The following is a 16,807-nucleotide window of genomic DNA, read 5'->3' as shown; positions in this document are numbered from 1 at the left end:
CTCCCTCTTGTTCTGGCTGATCCTCCTAGAACTCTCTTTCTCTTTTAGCCACTGCGGCAATTGCTCTTTAAACACTTTCTTAAAACCTTCATTTTCTCTTTAGCCCTATAAATATGTCTGTGAAAGTTGTAGCCATACTCTGTATTTTGGATACTACATAACGATAAAATGCATTGCATTATTCCACTGTATTTAGTTACAAACGAAATGTTATAACAGCACTAAAAGTGAATAGTTCCCTTATCTTGTACCTTTCCATTAATTTTATCTATGTATTACAGTCATAGAGATAGACAGTGCAAAAGATAATTGAAGGAAGAGGTGGGGGGAACTGCTTCTTCCCTCATGCACTACCTTTGCCTCTTGGAGAGAAGTTGGCTGACATGTCTGCGCTATCCAAAAGGGGCCGCCTTGTGGTAGAGGTGCACAAGTTGCTTCTTACAGAAGGAGTAGTAAGGAGGCATTCAGGGGATGTGGGCCACCGTCGAAGTACCTAGAAAGACGGGGGCATTGCAGTGCACATGGCTTCTGAAGCCCGAGCCATTGTGCCCAATGGGGAAGGCTAGCTCCTGTACTCCCCACTCTTCTCCCTCATTCCAGCACATATTTGGTGAGACGGGTCAATATTACTTGGCTTTCAGTTAGGTGTCTTGTGTCTCCTCAAGTATGTACACCATAGAGGTTTGATAACGTAAGATAGGTACACGGTAGCAGTTAAAAACCAATTAATTATGAAAAACATACTACTGTAGGACTAACAACTGTGTAGGAAAACATCTATTATAGAAATTGTTAATCCTCAAAAAATGCATTTCTGAGAATGCTGGTATTTATTTAATGAACAACTACTGTCTAATTTAATCTAAATTAAATGCCTGCATGCGACATGTAATTTAAAGCTGAGCTTCTTTCTGTAGTATTAAAACCATGAAGTTACCAGCTCTGCCGGGAGGTCAAATATTCGTCTTGTAAACTCAGGTATTTTAGTACTGGCATTAAGAACTTCTGCCATTTGGAAAGTGCCTTTCATAAGAATGTATTTGGCATTAAATGCAGAATCCCTCTCCCTCATTCACTCAAAGTCCAGATCCTATTGACTCAGGCAAACCTCTGATGGACTTCAAAGGAAGTTTTGCTTGAGTAAAAGTAAGGATCAAACCCTAAAAGAATAACTTGTTCTCCAAACAGAGGACAAGCTTTGCAAAGTGCTTTAGCTGTAGCCCAGCACTGGAAGGGTCAACTGTCATTTGACTCCTGTGTGGAGATATTTATTTAGGACACGTAGCCTGATGACTCAGGAAGTTATGTAAAAACTGACCCACTTAATTTTAGATGCGATTGTTGGAAGAATATCAATGAAAAATAATCAAATAGTCATGAAAGAACCGCAAGGATAGAGTGCAGAACACTGGTGGGTAGATTCTTGGCAGTGACCATCACAAAAGTTTTAATGAGAGGAAAACACATTCTCAAGTAAATTAGAGAGTAATGACATGATTAAATGGTAAATAATAGTTAAATGCATGCCTGTAGGTCCAGGACAGAGACTGTGGAGTTTTTGTGTTTTGGGAGTATTTCTTTCTGTACTGTGCTGAATAGCCAGAGGAGATCACCAGCTGTCTGCTAGTAATTTAGGGTCAGATTGTGGCTTTTAAGATACTGACTATGCTGGGGGGGGGGGCAGCACGGGGGGGGGGGGAAGAGGGGGGAAGTGCACAAAGACCCTGCTGCAGCGGAGCTCTCAAGAGGTTTTCTGGGTAACTTAGCAGCTCCACCACCCTTTCAGTGGCTGCACTGTCCCCTCCTCTTTCCACCAACCACCTCCTCAGGAAAGGCGGGGGACCACGTCTCTGACCTCACCCCACCTTTTTACCCAGCTAGCAGGGAGCAATGTCTGTACAAGATAGGACTGTCTTCCTTGTATACAGTAGAGGTGCTATGCTCCCAGATGCAAGCACAGTTCCCATTAATTTTTTAAAAAGTGTATTATTATACAAAAGAATCCTGACAATGGTACATCCCTCAGCCCACACCGCTTCCCGCAGCCCCCATTGGCCTGGAACGGGGAACTGCAGCCCATGGGAGCTGCGATCGGCCGAACCTGCGGACGCTGCCGATAAACAAACCGTCCCGGCCCACCAGTGGATTTCCCTGATGATCACAATGGTTCCTTTTGGCCTTGGGACCAAGAGCCTATTGAATACAAGTTTTGCACGTGCACTGATGAGAGAATAGAGACTGTGCATGTTACAGTTTATGGAAAACATAAGTAGCACAATACTGGCCTGGAGCAGCCCTTCCACATGTGACTCTCCCATCTGCTTGGAGAGAGGAGCACTGAACACAGTGTATTAACAAGTGTTCCTTATGGTCTCTTCCATGGTTACGATTTATGATACAATATATTCTTGAATATTTCATTCTCAGAGTGACTATAGGAGAGATTTTACTTTAAGGCATCTAGGAATACAATATGTGATTTATCCTATGGATGGGTTAACATTAGGAAATGACTTATCTCTTTGCTCCCTACTCACTAACTCATTACGTCAGAGTGCTTTGAGGGTGACCACCAGGTAGCTAGCTCATTTGTGCAAGTCTCCGCTCCAGGGGGTAACTTTGCATACTCTGCTTTTGACCTTCATCATGGAGCAGTACGGCAGGCTGTTCACCCCAGCCTAGGATTGTATGCTGTCTGGTGCAGTAGAATCCAGCACCCCTTAACAGGGCCCACTTTAAAATATAAAGCTTGGGGGGGGTGAAGGGAAAATAATTTGTAATTTTTTTTTATTTGGAATTTTGTTAAAATTCCAACCAGCACTATATTTAATCAGAAAATGGGGGATAGGAAGGGAGAGAGGGAGTGGGGGAGTAATATGGACATTTAGTTCAAGTCAATGGGGCCACTTGTAGTGTGTGAAGTTAAACGTGCATCAATCATTGCAGGCATGGGTCTGTAGTTAAGAATACCCATCAAGTGCATAGCCTTGATGTATGTTGCTAACCGTGTATGTCAGTGTCAAATTTACAATTTGCTGTTTACACCATTGCTGTTTAGTTCTACTACTCAACATTTTTATAATTTCTACAGATTCCAAAGAAAAAAATTTGGTTTATAAAGTCTGATTTTCAACCTGGCCATAATCTATCCTTCCTTTCTGAGTCTAGAGATTTGGCACAGTTTGGCACCCACGATTTTTTGTTGGCAAAATTTAAGGCAGTTAGGAGGCAGGCTTCTAGAAACTGCTCCGCATCATCTTGACTGTGGTCCCATTGAAGTCAATGGAAGTTTTATCATTGAATACAATAGGCTCATAATTAGCCAATGCTGGGCACTTTTGCAAACCACCCCCTGTATATCTAAGTACTGGATTTGAGAGGGAAACAAGTACTTCAATGTATGAATTATAAACAGGGTGCCTGAAAATAATTGTTGACACAAAACCATGCTCACAGTTTCCTGGCACAAAAAAAAAAAGGCTATTCTAAAAAATCTGGCTACTGGTGTGTAAGTATTAAGAAATGTACTGATGCAGCACATTCACGGTAGCATTTGGGAAATACCAGCCTGTGTTTAATCTTTTCCTTATTATTTATCCACTTGAAACAATCAATTGTTAACATCCATAGGGATGGATGTTTTCAAAATGACATCCTCTTTTTATACCCTCTCTCATGGGTGCAAGTATTTGTGGGCACAATTAAGCCATTTACGCATCTATGTAATGGACTGCACTCACCAATTAATGTACGTAGATGTCTAAATGGCCTGAGTTGTCCTTGCAATTATTTCTGTCCACCAAATTGCAGGCTCAAAAAGGGATGCCCATTTCAGGCTAAGCTGCAAATCAAGCTCTTAGTATTTTTAATATGACTTTCCATTTTAAACCTCTATCGGAACCTGTTCTGTTCGCATAAAATGCTACCATACTATACATCTTACACACCGCAACAAAAGCAGACCCTTTTACAGTATGGCAAGGCCAAACTGAAACTGTTTTTTGAAGCCACCATCACAACTGGCACCATTGTCAGCAATGTCAGGAAAGAGGCCAAGAATTGAATCTGCCACTGGTTTTTAAGGATTCGGGTGAGTCTGAAGGTTTAGGATTAAAAATTGGATTGTCTGACCCCTTCCTTGCCCCAGTCACCCCAGTTCTGGTCACTTGGGAATTTAGAGACATGCTCAGTCTCCTTATACCAGGAGAGATGACTGCTTCTTTTCACAGTGCTTGTTTCCCTTTCCTCCCCCATACCCCTTAATTATTTGACATTATTTGGCAATATTGTAACATTGATATTTGCTAGTAGTTTGAGGAAAGCAAGCAAATGAAATAACCTGGTAATGATCTCTGTCACAAGTACTGAGTACGATTTTCAAAAAGAAGAAAAATCTATTGGGAGAGTCTCTGAATTTATTGCCAGAAAATTATGGTGTGGCTGCAGTGACCCTTGTGTTCGTATATCGTTTTCAAACTGTGCAGGGTATTGGATTCAGTAGAACTTTCCCTTCCTGACAGAAGCTGTGTGAAGTGAGGGATAATCGCATCTCAAAGTCCTGTTGCACTTCCCACAAAGCTGAAGGGAGAGTTACACAGCATGTGGATGTGGGGAGCCCAGGAACTATTCATTCGTCTTCATTTCCTTTGAATGCTATGTGTTCATCTCATGGTACCACTGCTGGCACTGTCTTGATATAAGTCTGAAGATCCCATGTGTAGTCTGCAGACAGAAATAAATCCTCTAGGTAAAAGAAAGTGGAAACTGGCTAATGATCAAAGGTTATCCTCATTCCACTTCTTCCTTCACTTTTATTATCCTACTAAATTTGGTCTTTTGCAAAGCTTTTTTTTTTTCCCCCACTGTGAGTGAAGGTTGAGCTTAAATGAGAGATTTAAATTTTTGCTTGTTTTTCAAACCATGTGTAATTTGAAGCACAGTATAGTGGCTTCTGTAGAGTCAACACTGCAGTTCTTACAGAGCTACACTAGGCTGTGAAACGGTTTAAAGAATTAACATTTCACTTCAAGTGTTCTGGGATCAGCCCTGGGACAAGCGGCAAGTAGAATTTTGTGAACAATTAGGCAAAATGTGGAATAATTAAGGACCCGATCCTGCAAACAGTTATAGCCATGCTTAACTATATGTCCCATTGAAGTAAATGGGGTTACTTGTGTGCTTACTTCTTAAGCATCTGTGTAAATGCTTACAGGGTCAGGGCTTCAGGCTGTGTCTCAGAACATTTCTCCAGAATATTTTTTTCATTTATTGCAATGTCGAATTTCTACATTCCTTTCTCACTGGAGCACAGTAAAAATGTCTTTCTGGAGCCCTAGACCCCTGGGTGTCTTTCCAATCTGTTTATTAAACCAAGGGGACATGAGGTGCTCTGGAGATGGTAGGGACCACTGGCGGAAGAGCAACTAGAACAGAGTGGATAGAAGTGTGAGACCCAGGCTGCAAGTGTGTTTTGAATTTAGCTTAAAAAGTCTCAAGGCCTAACCTGCCATTAACCATTGGAAGGGAGGTCAAGCAAAAGCAAAAACTGCCCTTGGAAATTACACAACCATTTTCAAAATTTTCCTCCCCAAATTATCTATCTTTTTATGAAATTTGATTAAACAAAAATAAAAGAATTTCACCGAACTTTAATCTCAGATGAAATTTAAGTGGTGGTGTTACCTGAGTTGAATACCCTCATAAAGCTGGATACAATGGAACTCCATTGGGAGCCTCTGGTTGTGATGCAGGGAAACAGAGTGTTGTGGATCAGGACTGAGGAACACTAGCAGAGCTGTCTGGTAAACCTTGAACAGTTTCAGCCTGCACTAAGCCTGATTCCAGAGATTGTTGTTAGTGCCCTGGCTTTAACAAACACCAAAATGTAACATATAGTATTATTTATTTTTTACACTTTGGTAGTGCATTAAGATCAGGGCCCATTGTGCTGGTCCCTGTACAAAGTGAAAAATGCATCTAAGAGTCTAAAACTTAATTTAGCAAGATACAGTCTTTGTTCAAGATAGTTTCTCTTACCCACAGGCTCATTTTCAGCTTTTACTAGCCTGCCTGGCCAGGATCCATCACAGAGCTCAAATCACTTGTTGTTGGTTTTGTTTTTGTTTTTTGTCTCCTATGGTGAAGGATAAAGGTGGATTCTCTCTGTGTTCCTTATATCCCCAAAGGAATGTCTATGTCTTGCAGGTTAGGAAGACCTCCTGGGGATTTAGTCTCCTGTGTTCTCCGGGATACAGGAATCGTGTTAAATCTCTACCTCTTGAGTTCAGGATCAGGATAAATGCCACTGGTTTAGCTTCATGGTTTTGTTTACTGCTAATATGTAAACTGGGGTAAATCTGCAATGTCTTTTCTAGGACAGACCTGTTCATCACCTTTACCTAGGCTAGCCTGTCTGGTCGTAAACATGTTCTAGTAATGTCACACAGTGGGAATTCACAGCTTCACATATAACTATGTGAATGTGTATCATTTTACAATGATATTAATAACCAGTGTGTTATTAGCTTTCGTATGGTACCTCACAAGGCATATTTTGTACAAATCTCATTGCAGTAGGGTGTGAATACAGAGGTGCCTAGGGTCAGAGTTACACTTTCTTCTGTAGCATTTAGGGCTGACCAATGTTGGAGCCAGGTTACTGAAATAGATGAACCATGGTCCTGATCTTATATTTTTGTGCAATAGCCTCATGTTTCCTACTTTCTGATACAACAGATGCAAAATACATCATTAATATTTGTTCTGCTTTAATAATTTGCACTACTGTCTTTGCATGCTAGGTTTTGGTCACCTAACAAAGCAGTTGCTGAAGCTAGCAGCTGGTCGTGTGGTGCTGGCACTGGAGGGAGGACATGACCTTACTGCCATCTGTGATGCGTCTGAAGCCTGTGTAAATGCCCTTCTAGGAAATGAGGTAAAAGACAAGTCCTAGAGTTTCAGAGGACAATCCATGTTTTCGAACAGTTCTGTCTTTTTGTTTTCTTTTAATTTTCCCTGTGTGTAGAACTAAGTGCCTTTTGCACATGTCTTAGTAATGAGCAAAATGCAAAAGAGTTGGAAGTTATTTTGGTTTTGATAAGCACCCCACCATCAGATGTTTATATGAATCTCTAGGGTTTGCAAAACTAATCTTGATCCTGAGAAGGACTCAATATGCTGTGCTGAGAACCTGCTGAGAACCTGCCTTGACATCAGTGGGGGTCACTGATGCTCATCATTGATCAAGTCTTCGAGTGAGCTATCATGGAAAAACAGGCTCTTCTTGCAAGATCGTTGGTAATTTCTTGGACTGAAAATAGCAAAAGCACATTTTCATGCCTGTTTTGAAACTTCTCTTTCCACCATTCACTGGCAAATTTCTGCTCTCTGCATATGCTCACTCTGTGGTGAAAATGATAAAGGGTAAACCTGCTAAAGGCACATACAAGAATCAAATACATAAAGGCAATATATCTTTACTTTAAATTGTGGCCCTGTCACATGTTCTCATGCCGTGGTCTGTGAAATCTTGTTGTGGGGAGCAGTATTGCAAGTCATTATTTTTACTGGAAACTGAGACAGCTACAATAATCAGTATTCTTTAGCGTACTTACTCACTTACTAGTCTCCTAATTCCTTTTCAGGGCACCATTTTATGTCTATTAGATTGGTGTGAAGTGCTGTTTCTTATAGTGGAAATTGCTTATAACCTGTAAGATCACCTATGAACGACTTTGTAAAGACCTTTGTGCCCTTTTTTGTTTTGTTTTTTATGATGCATACAGAATGCCTGAAAGGGTTTTTTTCTGCTTGTTTTACTTTATAGATAACAAAAATGTCACATGAGGCCTTCCCTAGTTTTTCTGGAGAACCTATTGAGCATCTCAGAGATGTGTATTGGGAGCTCTCAAACCTAAATCAAAAGGGTAATAGTAATGAACCTTTAACAAAGATATCTTTTCTCTCAAATGTTCTTCAAGCATTTGAGTTGAATACATGTTAAAAAAAAACAATGTTAAACAATTTGTCTAAAAATCCTTTCCCCCTTTCAGCTGCTCAGTTTTCTATCTGTTGGCTCTGGTGAAGTCTCAATTTTATCAATTCTCCAGTATCCATAGAAACTTCCAAAGTAGAAAAGACATGAATTTGTAGTGTTAAAAACAAGCAGGAAACCCCCATATCCTAAGCCTTTCCCCCCTACTTTGAACCAAAACCTTTCAGGCTTTCTTTATGTATCACAAAGAAGCAATAAAGGACACAAGCTCATAATTTTTTTCCTTTGCAGGTTAAGGAAAATCTACTATATGCCAAGTCTTGAACTTAGTTTACATGTCAACATAGTATGCCCCAACAGGCTGCATATGCTAGCTCTGCATCATAATGGCCTGTTTTGAGAACAAGTAGACTGATTCAGAAGGTACAAGGCACCTCTTCCAGGAAAAGGAACTATAGAGCTTCTTGGGAACAGGAAATTAATGCAAAGAAGCTCTTCTGAGCAAGCCCAAACAGTTCCTCAGCCTTCTCCCTTGCAGGCACCAGGGACAGTGTAGGAATTAATACATTAAGGGAGTGCCACCATGGAGGGGTGAGCAAAGAAAAATGCTACCTTGTGTGAAGGTGGTTGGGGTTGCTGGTTGGGGTTGGAGTAGCTGGAAAGGTCTCTCCTCTCCCCATCCCATTGCGTTCTGTGGGAACAGGTGTGCCATAACAGAATATTCAGGCCTATTTGAGTTCCATGCTGGGTGACCTATGATATGGCCCATAAAGAAAAGTTTTCAAAAGTGCTGAACATCCAGTGTCTCCTTTTGAGATGGATGATCAACACTTTTGAATGTTTGGGTGTTGAAATATGAATTTAGAAGCCTGACTTCAGGCACCTCTGTTTGAAAATCTTATTCATAAGGTTTGGTTGCCCCTCCTGATCAGCCTGCCCTCCTGCCCATCCTCACCCACACCATCGTTCATGAACTTCATATCTGTACACTGCAGTTTCCTGTGGTGGTGATGGTGGCATATCCTCTGAATCCTTCTCCTCCAAAATCAGCCACAACAACAATGTTCTCATGGTGCAATCTTGCCCAGCTTTAGCCTGGAGATGTGTCAGCCTGATTTATGCTTGGCTTTGGTTAGCTTGGACACATTTAAGGTAATATCTCTCTGAGGTTTGCAGCCTCGTGGGGAGACAAATAATGCTAATGAAACTATGCTCCAACCACCATGCCAGGGGCCTGACTCTCTACAGCCAACGATGACCATTTGGTGACTTTGCTTCTTTGTGAGAAAGGCCTCGTTTTGTTTTAATGTTGGATCACCCCTGCTACTGCTTCTACAGCTGCTGACCCTCTGCATTCTCAGAAAAATATCTACAGTTGGAAATAGACATGAAATGTATTTCACTGTGAGTTATGTGTGAGTGTGCTGAAATATTGACCTAACTCTATTGGCACTTAAGGGAGACCAGTAATCTGAGGCCAATAAAGTAGGCTGGGTGATTCAATGGGTTTATCTGTTTGCAAAATATAGCGTAATAAATGAAGGAAGGACTTTTAATAATGGAAGATGAAGACAAGTGTGAGTGCATGTGCATTATAATTCACTTGAGGAAAGACATGAACATTAAGATCTTGAAACCTCTCACACAAGAAATATTCTTCCATGTACACTTACATTATGATTTATAATACAAGCATGCTTATTTTCCAAGTATTAAATCTAACTAGGGACATGCAGGAAACAGGCAGACACACATCTCCAAACCAAAACTGAACAATGTTACAGGAAGGAGAGAGTAGATACTGCTCCCGCTAATTTTGGAGATGGAAGATTCAGAAACTATGTCATTATCACCACCATAAGAAACTGCTCACAGAAAATCTGTGACTAAAGTTATTGATGAGATGGGTAGGCTGATAAGGAAGGGCATATAGATATAGGGCATATAGATATAGGGCCTTGTGTAAATTGGCACAGATCTATTGACTTCCATGGAGTTATGCCAATCAATACTAGATGAGGATATGGACCATAGCATATATATGATGTACACTGCCTCATTTCAACAGAATACTTGTAGATTTGCACAGCCAACTACAAAGTCTCCTCCAGTCAAGGACAGAAAAAATCGGTTCCTTTAAGTCACCAATTATTGTAATTTGAAGATGCATTCTTCCTTGAACGCAATTATTTACAGGTGATTAATAGGGTAATTATAACTTATTATCTGGCACTTCACTTTTACAAATAATGATAGGTATTGCAACCGTAGTTTAAAAACATTGGCAAGACCAACTTTGGCTTCTAAACACTGCACATGCAATTGAACTCAAATTAGAAAGGTCAGGAAAGGCCTTTGTAAGGTACTCTGCAGTTTGTCAGTTGTATTTATTCATGTGCTGAGGATTAGAATTCATAAACATTTTGTAGGGTTTTTTTAAATTCTTTTTTCTTTGCCTATGTTGTTCTTGGCCAGGACCTGTCAGTAGAGCAATACACTGCTACGTATGTCTTCTTATCAGCAGAATAACTTTTAACAAAAAGAGTAACCGTAAAATTAGCAGTAACTTCCAACTTTCATGAGGAGCCAGTCAGACATGCAGATGAAACAACAGACTTACAAAGTAGAAATGCTTGCTTTAACTCATTTGTGTCTGATTCTCTGCAAGAAAAACATGTTGACACCCCAAAACGACAAAACCAAAAGAAATCCCTCAACTCCAAACCCAAACCCAAACTTGCTTTTAATTACATGTGGCCTTCATGAAAGTGATCTGTTAAGGAAGATAGCTTTTACTTTTCCCTTAATAATTATGAGTTGGGTCAATATGAAATAATATGCTATTGAATTAACTTTGTTAAATAATTTGAGCATGGTAAAGGAAAGTCCTTCATGCAAATGTTGACTTTGAAGACTCACCAAAAAATCCATTTCAGAAGGTCTCTTTTTCTTGGAAGACCTCAACATTTAAATGAGTTATCAGCACAATCAATGGGTGATGAATACTTTTGAACTTCTCCACAGAAGTGTTGTGACCATTAATTTTGGAAATTCCACAGAAACATATATGGAACTCTACAAAATAAACACCATTGGCATTTTTTTTTAATCAGAAAGACTTAGCGTAGCAGTTGTTTATTTGTACAGACAATAAATGAAGCAAAAATTAAACAATGTAGACATAATTGTAGACATAAATATATCTAGATTTCAGTTTTTATCATTCAGATTTTTGTACACAAAAAGAAAAACCTGAATTTCTTTTAAGGACAATTTACTGAACTAAATGCAAAGCTAATTAGAAGCACCCTGGGTAGCCTCCTAGGAAGGAAATCTTCCCGAGAGGTGAGAAGTGATTAAGCAATTGGATTCCCCTGAAATCCAAAATCAAAACAGTGAAATCCTTCCTGCAGGTACAGAAAGAAGGATGTGGTTAAGTTGCTGTAAAATGTCCTAGACATCTTCTGTTAGTGCTTTTAGATCACATCCATTACATGGGCACCTGTCAAAACAAAAGAAAAGATGGTTTCAGCTAATTAGAAAAGAGAAATTACTTTTAAACCAGGAAGCTGTTGAGATGTTGATACCTTACACTGAAAATTCAGCTCCCGCATTTTCTGTGAACAGTGGCTTTTCCCCTGTTGGCTTCCGTTACTAGCTCAGTGTTGCCCAATCTTATTACACAGGAGGGCCACACAAACCCAAGCACAAACCTTGTGTGGGCCAAACACATTCTACATATTTTAATAAGGTTTAAAGTCACCTGTATCGATTTATATTTTAAGTTCCTCTTGTTTTGTATGTATTTAGATAGGTTGTCTCTATGTACAGTAGTGTCTGTATACACACTTGTGTAAACTAAAATGATGTTAACATGAGGACAAAACACTGATGAATCAGCTGTTAGTGTACTGTGTTGAAGCAGGCCATGGGCCTTATGAAATGCTCTGGTGTGCCATGTATGGTCCACAGGCTGTAGGTTGGGCACCCCTGGATTAATCCATATTTTTCCATCACCGATTAAGTGAATTACCTTACTATATATGTATTTGGAGTGGGTGTTGGGCATCTCTGTGAGGGTGGTAGTGGTGAGAATCTTATGCCCAGGCTGGGGAGTAAAAGTGGTCCCATACCATGGCTTCAAATACAGTCATTGAGCTAGAATAGCCTCTCTGGCCCTTACATTACCATGCCCTGGTAGGTGATGGCTAATAATATATCAGTGCAGTGACGGATTTGCTAAACCTTCTTTCCCCAGACTACTTTGGTTTGAAGTCATAGGCTTAATTCTTCTCTCCACAACAACCTTTCCAACCCCCATTGTAAGCAGCCATACAGGATCTCCCCATAGCTCACAGTCAAACCAATACGAACCCTGTCCCACAAAAGAAATGGTCTCTGGGTTAACTATTAGCCCGATGGTCTGGAGCAAGTGCTAACTTGTACCCTATGCACCTTGTCCCCAAGAAGAAATGGTCTGTGGCTTAGGGAGGTATCTAGTAGCCAGCCCCGTATGCTGTAGCAAGTGTCCCAGAGTCTGTAGCAAATGCTAACTAGTACCAGATGTCCTCCTGCTCAGAGGGAGCAGCAAAGTGTAGTCCATTGTGCATTCCACTCAGCGGGATCCTTGTAGCAGAGGACACACCAGGAAGTGTGTCTGCTCTTTCTTACTGTGCTGGCCAAGGCTGGATTTGGCCCAAAGTAGGAAAATATTTTTCAATGGCTAAATTTAACATCTTCTAGTAAATATTCTTCCTGCTTGAATTATTCTTCTGAAGCGTAATCTGACAAAACATCATGATTGGTTGGCTACCACATGCATTTAAAAATCTGTACTGGACACTGTTGTTGTAAAGTGTGAAATTTGTGCTGCTTTCTTGCAATTAGTGGATCTTGGGTTTGGGTGTGTGTGGCCATTTAAATGGAAAATTAGTGCTCTGCAGCTTTCATTCAGATGATGAAAAGTTGGCATTTCCCCATTTTTGCAGAATTTGGTGTGAATCTGGGGAAGCTTGCCAGCTATGCAAAGAGCTCTGCTAAGAATGCAGACACGGCATTGAAAAAAAGGAGGGGTGGGGAGAGGAGTGTGATTTGCCAGAATAGGTAAATGCTTCTCTCTCTAAAATGGAAATATTTCCCAAATAGCATACATATAAGTGAAAATTGCCGGAGATCAACTTTAAATTGAAAGTTAAGCCTGGTCACAGCTCATATCTTCATTGTTAATCTGAGTTTGTTATTATTGCCAAATAATTAATACAGTTACAATCATTGGTTCACCTGAGGTTTATGTCAACTCTGGCTGGCATAAACCTGGGAGAAGGGGCCCAAAAATGAAAAGTCGGCTGTGGGAGGAGTCTACAATAGTGCAAAGTATGTGCCAATAGGGTGACATTATAGTCCCAGAAGTGACCAGTGCTAGCCAGGAGATGGCTTGGCCAAGCAGACTGAAGAGGAACTGGTTTAAAAATTGATATATTACTAGTGAGAGATTTTCCAATGCACAAATGGGAGTTATGTGCCTAACTCCCATTGACTGTCCTTGGGCATTAGGTTCCTAACCACCCTTAAGACCTTTAAAATATACTCCCTAATGAAAATGGATTTACTCATGTTGTACATAACAGTTATGGATCACTGAAAAATTTCCACCTAAAAATAGTTCTATATAAACCTAAAATATAGAAATATTCAGAAAATTCCTAACATTCAAAACAAGAAGGATATATGACTCCTAAATGAAATCTCTCCTAGATTGAAAGACTAGATGGAACAGCATTGTTCCAATTCTGATACAACCTGGGGATACCTACAGCTATCATCAGGGCACAGCTTTATGTCTACATACTTACTACATAGCGTGGCTCCTAACAGGGATTTTCTAATATTTAAAAAGCTGGTTCAAGCAAAGGAAGGTATCCAAATAAAGAGTAGTATAAGGAACAGGACCTCAAATGGAAGCTTTGAGCCGTTTTAGAGGAAGAAACAGGGGAGATTAAGAGTCACACTTTAAAAAAAAAAGTGTGGGTATAAGCTTTCTATATTTGAAAGGGGATGAATTTCAGGTGTGTTTATTCTCACTGCAGATATTGTACTCAGTTCTGTTATCACCTCCCCTATATTTAGGGGCTAAATGATCAAAAGTGCAAAATTATGATCACTGGAATATTGTCAGAGGTCAAAATCTACACAGGATGGAATAGGAGCTGTGCTGGGTCAAAGATCTTTCTCATGAACCTACTGTTGGTCAAGTCTGCCCCTAGTGAAGTCAATATAATTACTAAAACTCCTGGGAATTGCTAACAGAACTGTTGAATGGAGTTGGAAGCAGCAAACAGCCTGCTATTATGACTTACCCAGAACAATGGTGACTTTGACCACCTCAGGTACCAGAGGGGTAGCCAGGTTAGTCTGCATCTGTAAAAGCGGCAAAGAGTCCTGTGGCACATTATAGACTAACACAGCAAAGAGTCCTGTGGCACCTTATAGACTAACAGACGTATTGGAGCATAAGCTTCCGTGGGTGAATACCCACTTCGTCAGATGCATGTAGAGTACATGCATCTGAAGAAGTGGGTATTCACCCACGAAAGCTTATGCTCCAATACGTCTGTTAGTCTATAAGGTGCCACAGGACTCTTTGCCACTTTGACCACCTCAGTCATGGCTCCTATGTGTGTGAGTCTCCACATACCCTTCTGGCTCCACTTCACAGAGCTGTAAAATGGTTATCAAGTCAAACCTGTACTAAAGAAAAATCCCGTCTCCAGTAAATCTATAAACCCCCCATGGCCTGTAGACCCACTTTGAAGTGTATGGTTGACTCTCAGGCATCCATGGGATCTGTGGACCCCGTATCTATTACCATCACCATCTCCTTCTCCAGAACCCTTGCTTTAAGCCTGAGATTGCCTAAAATGTTCCTGGGTGTCATTTTTTCTCTAAACAAATTCACCAACACCCATGAATAAATCTAGCTTCTACTCCTTAAAACATGGCAGGGCTAAGGAGGCAGTGCAGTCAGGTACCAAGTCTGGGCTGCTCATCCAGTGCAGATGACAGTTGTCTCAAATTCTGACAAACTGCTTACACCCTTACCATCACTTACGCCACCTTCCAAGCATGTGAAAATTTGATAGGCGGTGTATTTTTATGCCACTTGCTGATAGGACACAATTCAGTTATGGCAACTTTTGACTACCCAAAGTATGTGGTGCACAAGTTGCTTTTTTCCTTTGAAAATGTTTATTGGACACACATTCCATTACGTTCCCTTGGGCACAAAAAAGCCCAATTTAGTGGTGCAAACCCTTTGAAAATTTTGCCTTCTGTAAATGATCCAAGCTCCCCCTTAAGTGACTTTGTTGGTCCTGCACTGACCTGAGTCATTCCTCTCTGAAAGATTCTGTTCTGCAAATATATTTCCAGTGCTCTTTACGACTTCTATTCTCTTCGGCTCCAGTTCTAATAAACTGCATGATTTGAATGCCAAGAAGTGTAGGAGTGAAGGTGATGGTGCTATGACTGTCAGGTGTAGAGTGATTTCTTTTGTTCACTGTTGGGTCTGTGTCCTGATATTTTCCAGGGACACCCCTATGTCTATGTAGCTATATCCAAAAAGTGGATCACTGCCAACTGAAATTATTCTCCCTGATGCAGAAGGCCATGTTCCAAAGGAGTATAGAAATAGCTGTAATAATCCACTGTCTTTATTTTTACAGTGTTTTTGTAACAATAGTGCATCAGGGTTGAACAGGGTATACAATGTAATGAACTTATGTCTGGAGTCTGATGTGGTTTTATTGATATGGAACAGGATCCAGCATTCTGCTTGGCTACTGCAAAGAATATGGAGACAGAGCACATTTCTACAGTTGAAACCAAGCTGGAATAGTTACAGGGAGGGTTTTTTTTTTTAATTTATTTTTTGGGTGGGGTGAGGAAGAAGTTTAGATAACAAACACTGAAAATCCATGTCAGATACTGGTCTGTTACAAGAGCTGACCAAAATGTTCATCTTGCATAATAATGATTGCGAATTTGGCCCTTTTTTCTGTCTGTGGTTGATTCATGAACCTAACCTGATTTTTGTGCATGTATTTGGTATTCATAAGTATTGATCAGACATTTTAGATGAGTTAGCCTATGAGTTATTTGTGAACTCGTCACTTTAATTGTTCGTTGCTGGCTAATTAAGGTGTGTGATTGGCCTCCTAAATAACACAAGGCCATGTCATTGGACCCCAGTCCAACCAATTTATGGATGAGATTCCCTTTGATTAGGAGAAACACTGGTTGGCATAGAGCTACAATAGCTATGGCTGCATCACCAGCTCCTGTCCAAGAGAAGGAGTGTGCAGGGGGACAGGAAGGGTATGTTGAAGATGGAGCAAGGCACAGCTGGAGCATCTTGCACTATGACAATCCCACGGCCTGTGCGATGGCTCCCAGAGGTGCAGGTTAGCGTAGCCTTGACTCTGTTCTAACTTACTCCAGAAGCTAAATTGGGTCCCAGTAGCCATAAGGATTGGAAGAATGTAAGAATGTGGCTTTAAGCCACCTTTGTTCTCCTGCCTGTGGACCTGTGCTGAGCTCAGCCCAGCTGGTCCTGAGCATTGGGCCCATAGTATTTTTTCTGCTTCTTGGTTGGATTGAAACATTTTAAATGCCTGAAACATTTTAAATAGAGAATAATGTATGACAGAAATGAATAATAGTTATTAACAAACACCTGATTTCCGGTATGAATTTTCAGATGAATAATCACTTGTGCTAAAATTTGTGAAATTAGTGATTTGTGAATATTTTCACAAA

General features: G+C 40.5%; 1 protein-coding gene across 1 annotated transcript in view; it reads left to right on the top strand.

Annotated features, from left to right (window-relative positions):
• HDAC9 (histone deacetylase 9) overlaps positions 1-16,807 on the top strand; it is a 704,858-nt gene that overhangs the window by 668,748 nt on the left and 19,303 nt on the right. Inside the window, exon 25 of the mRNA XM_073333773.2 lies at positions 6,801-6,934. Coding sequence (XP_073189874.1) covers positions 6,801-6,934 — 134 coding nt within the window. The remainder of the gene's footprint in view (positions 1-6,800; positions 6,935-16,807) is intronic.

Source organism: Lepidochelys kempii, chromosome 2 (genome assembly GCF_965140285.1).
Source record: "Lepidochelys kempii isolate rLepKem1 chromosome 2, rLepKem1.hap1, whole genome shotgun sequence".
In the NCBI taxonomy this organism is placed as follows: domain Eukaryota; kingdom Metazoa; phylum Chordata; order Testudines; family Cheloniidae; genus Lepidochelys; species Lepidochelys kempii.
Note: the sequence above shows the minus strand (reverse complement) of the source record. Positions and strands in the feature narration are given on the sequence as shown.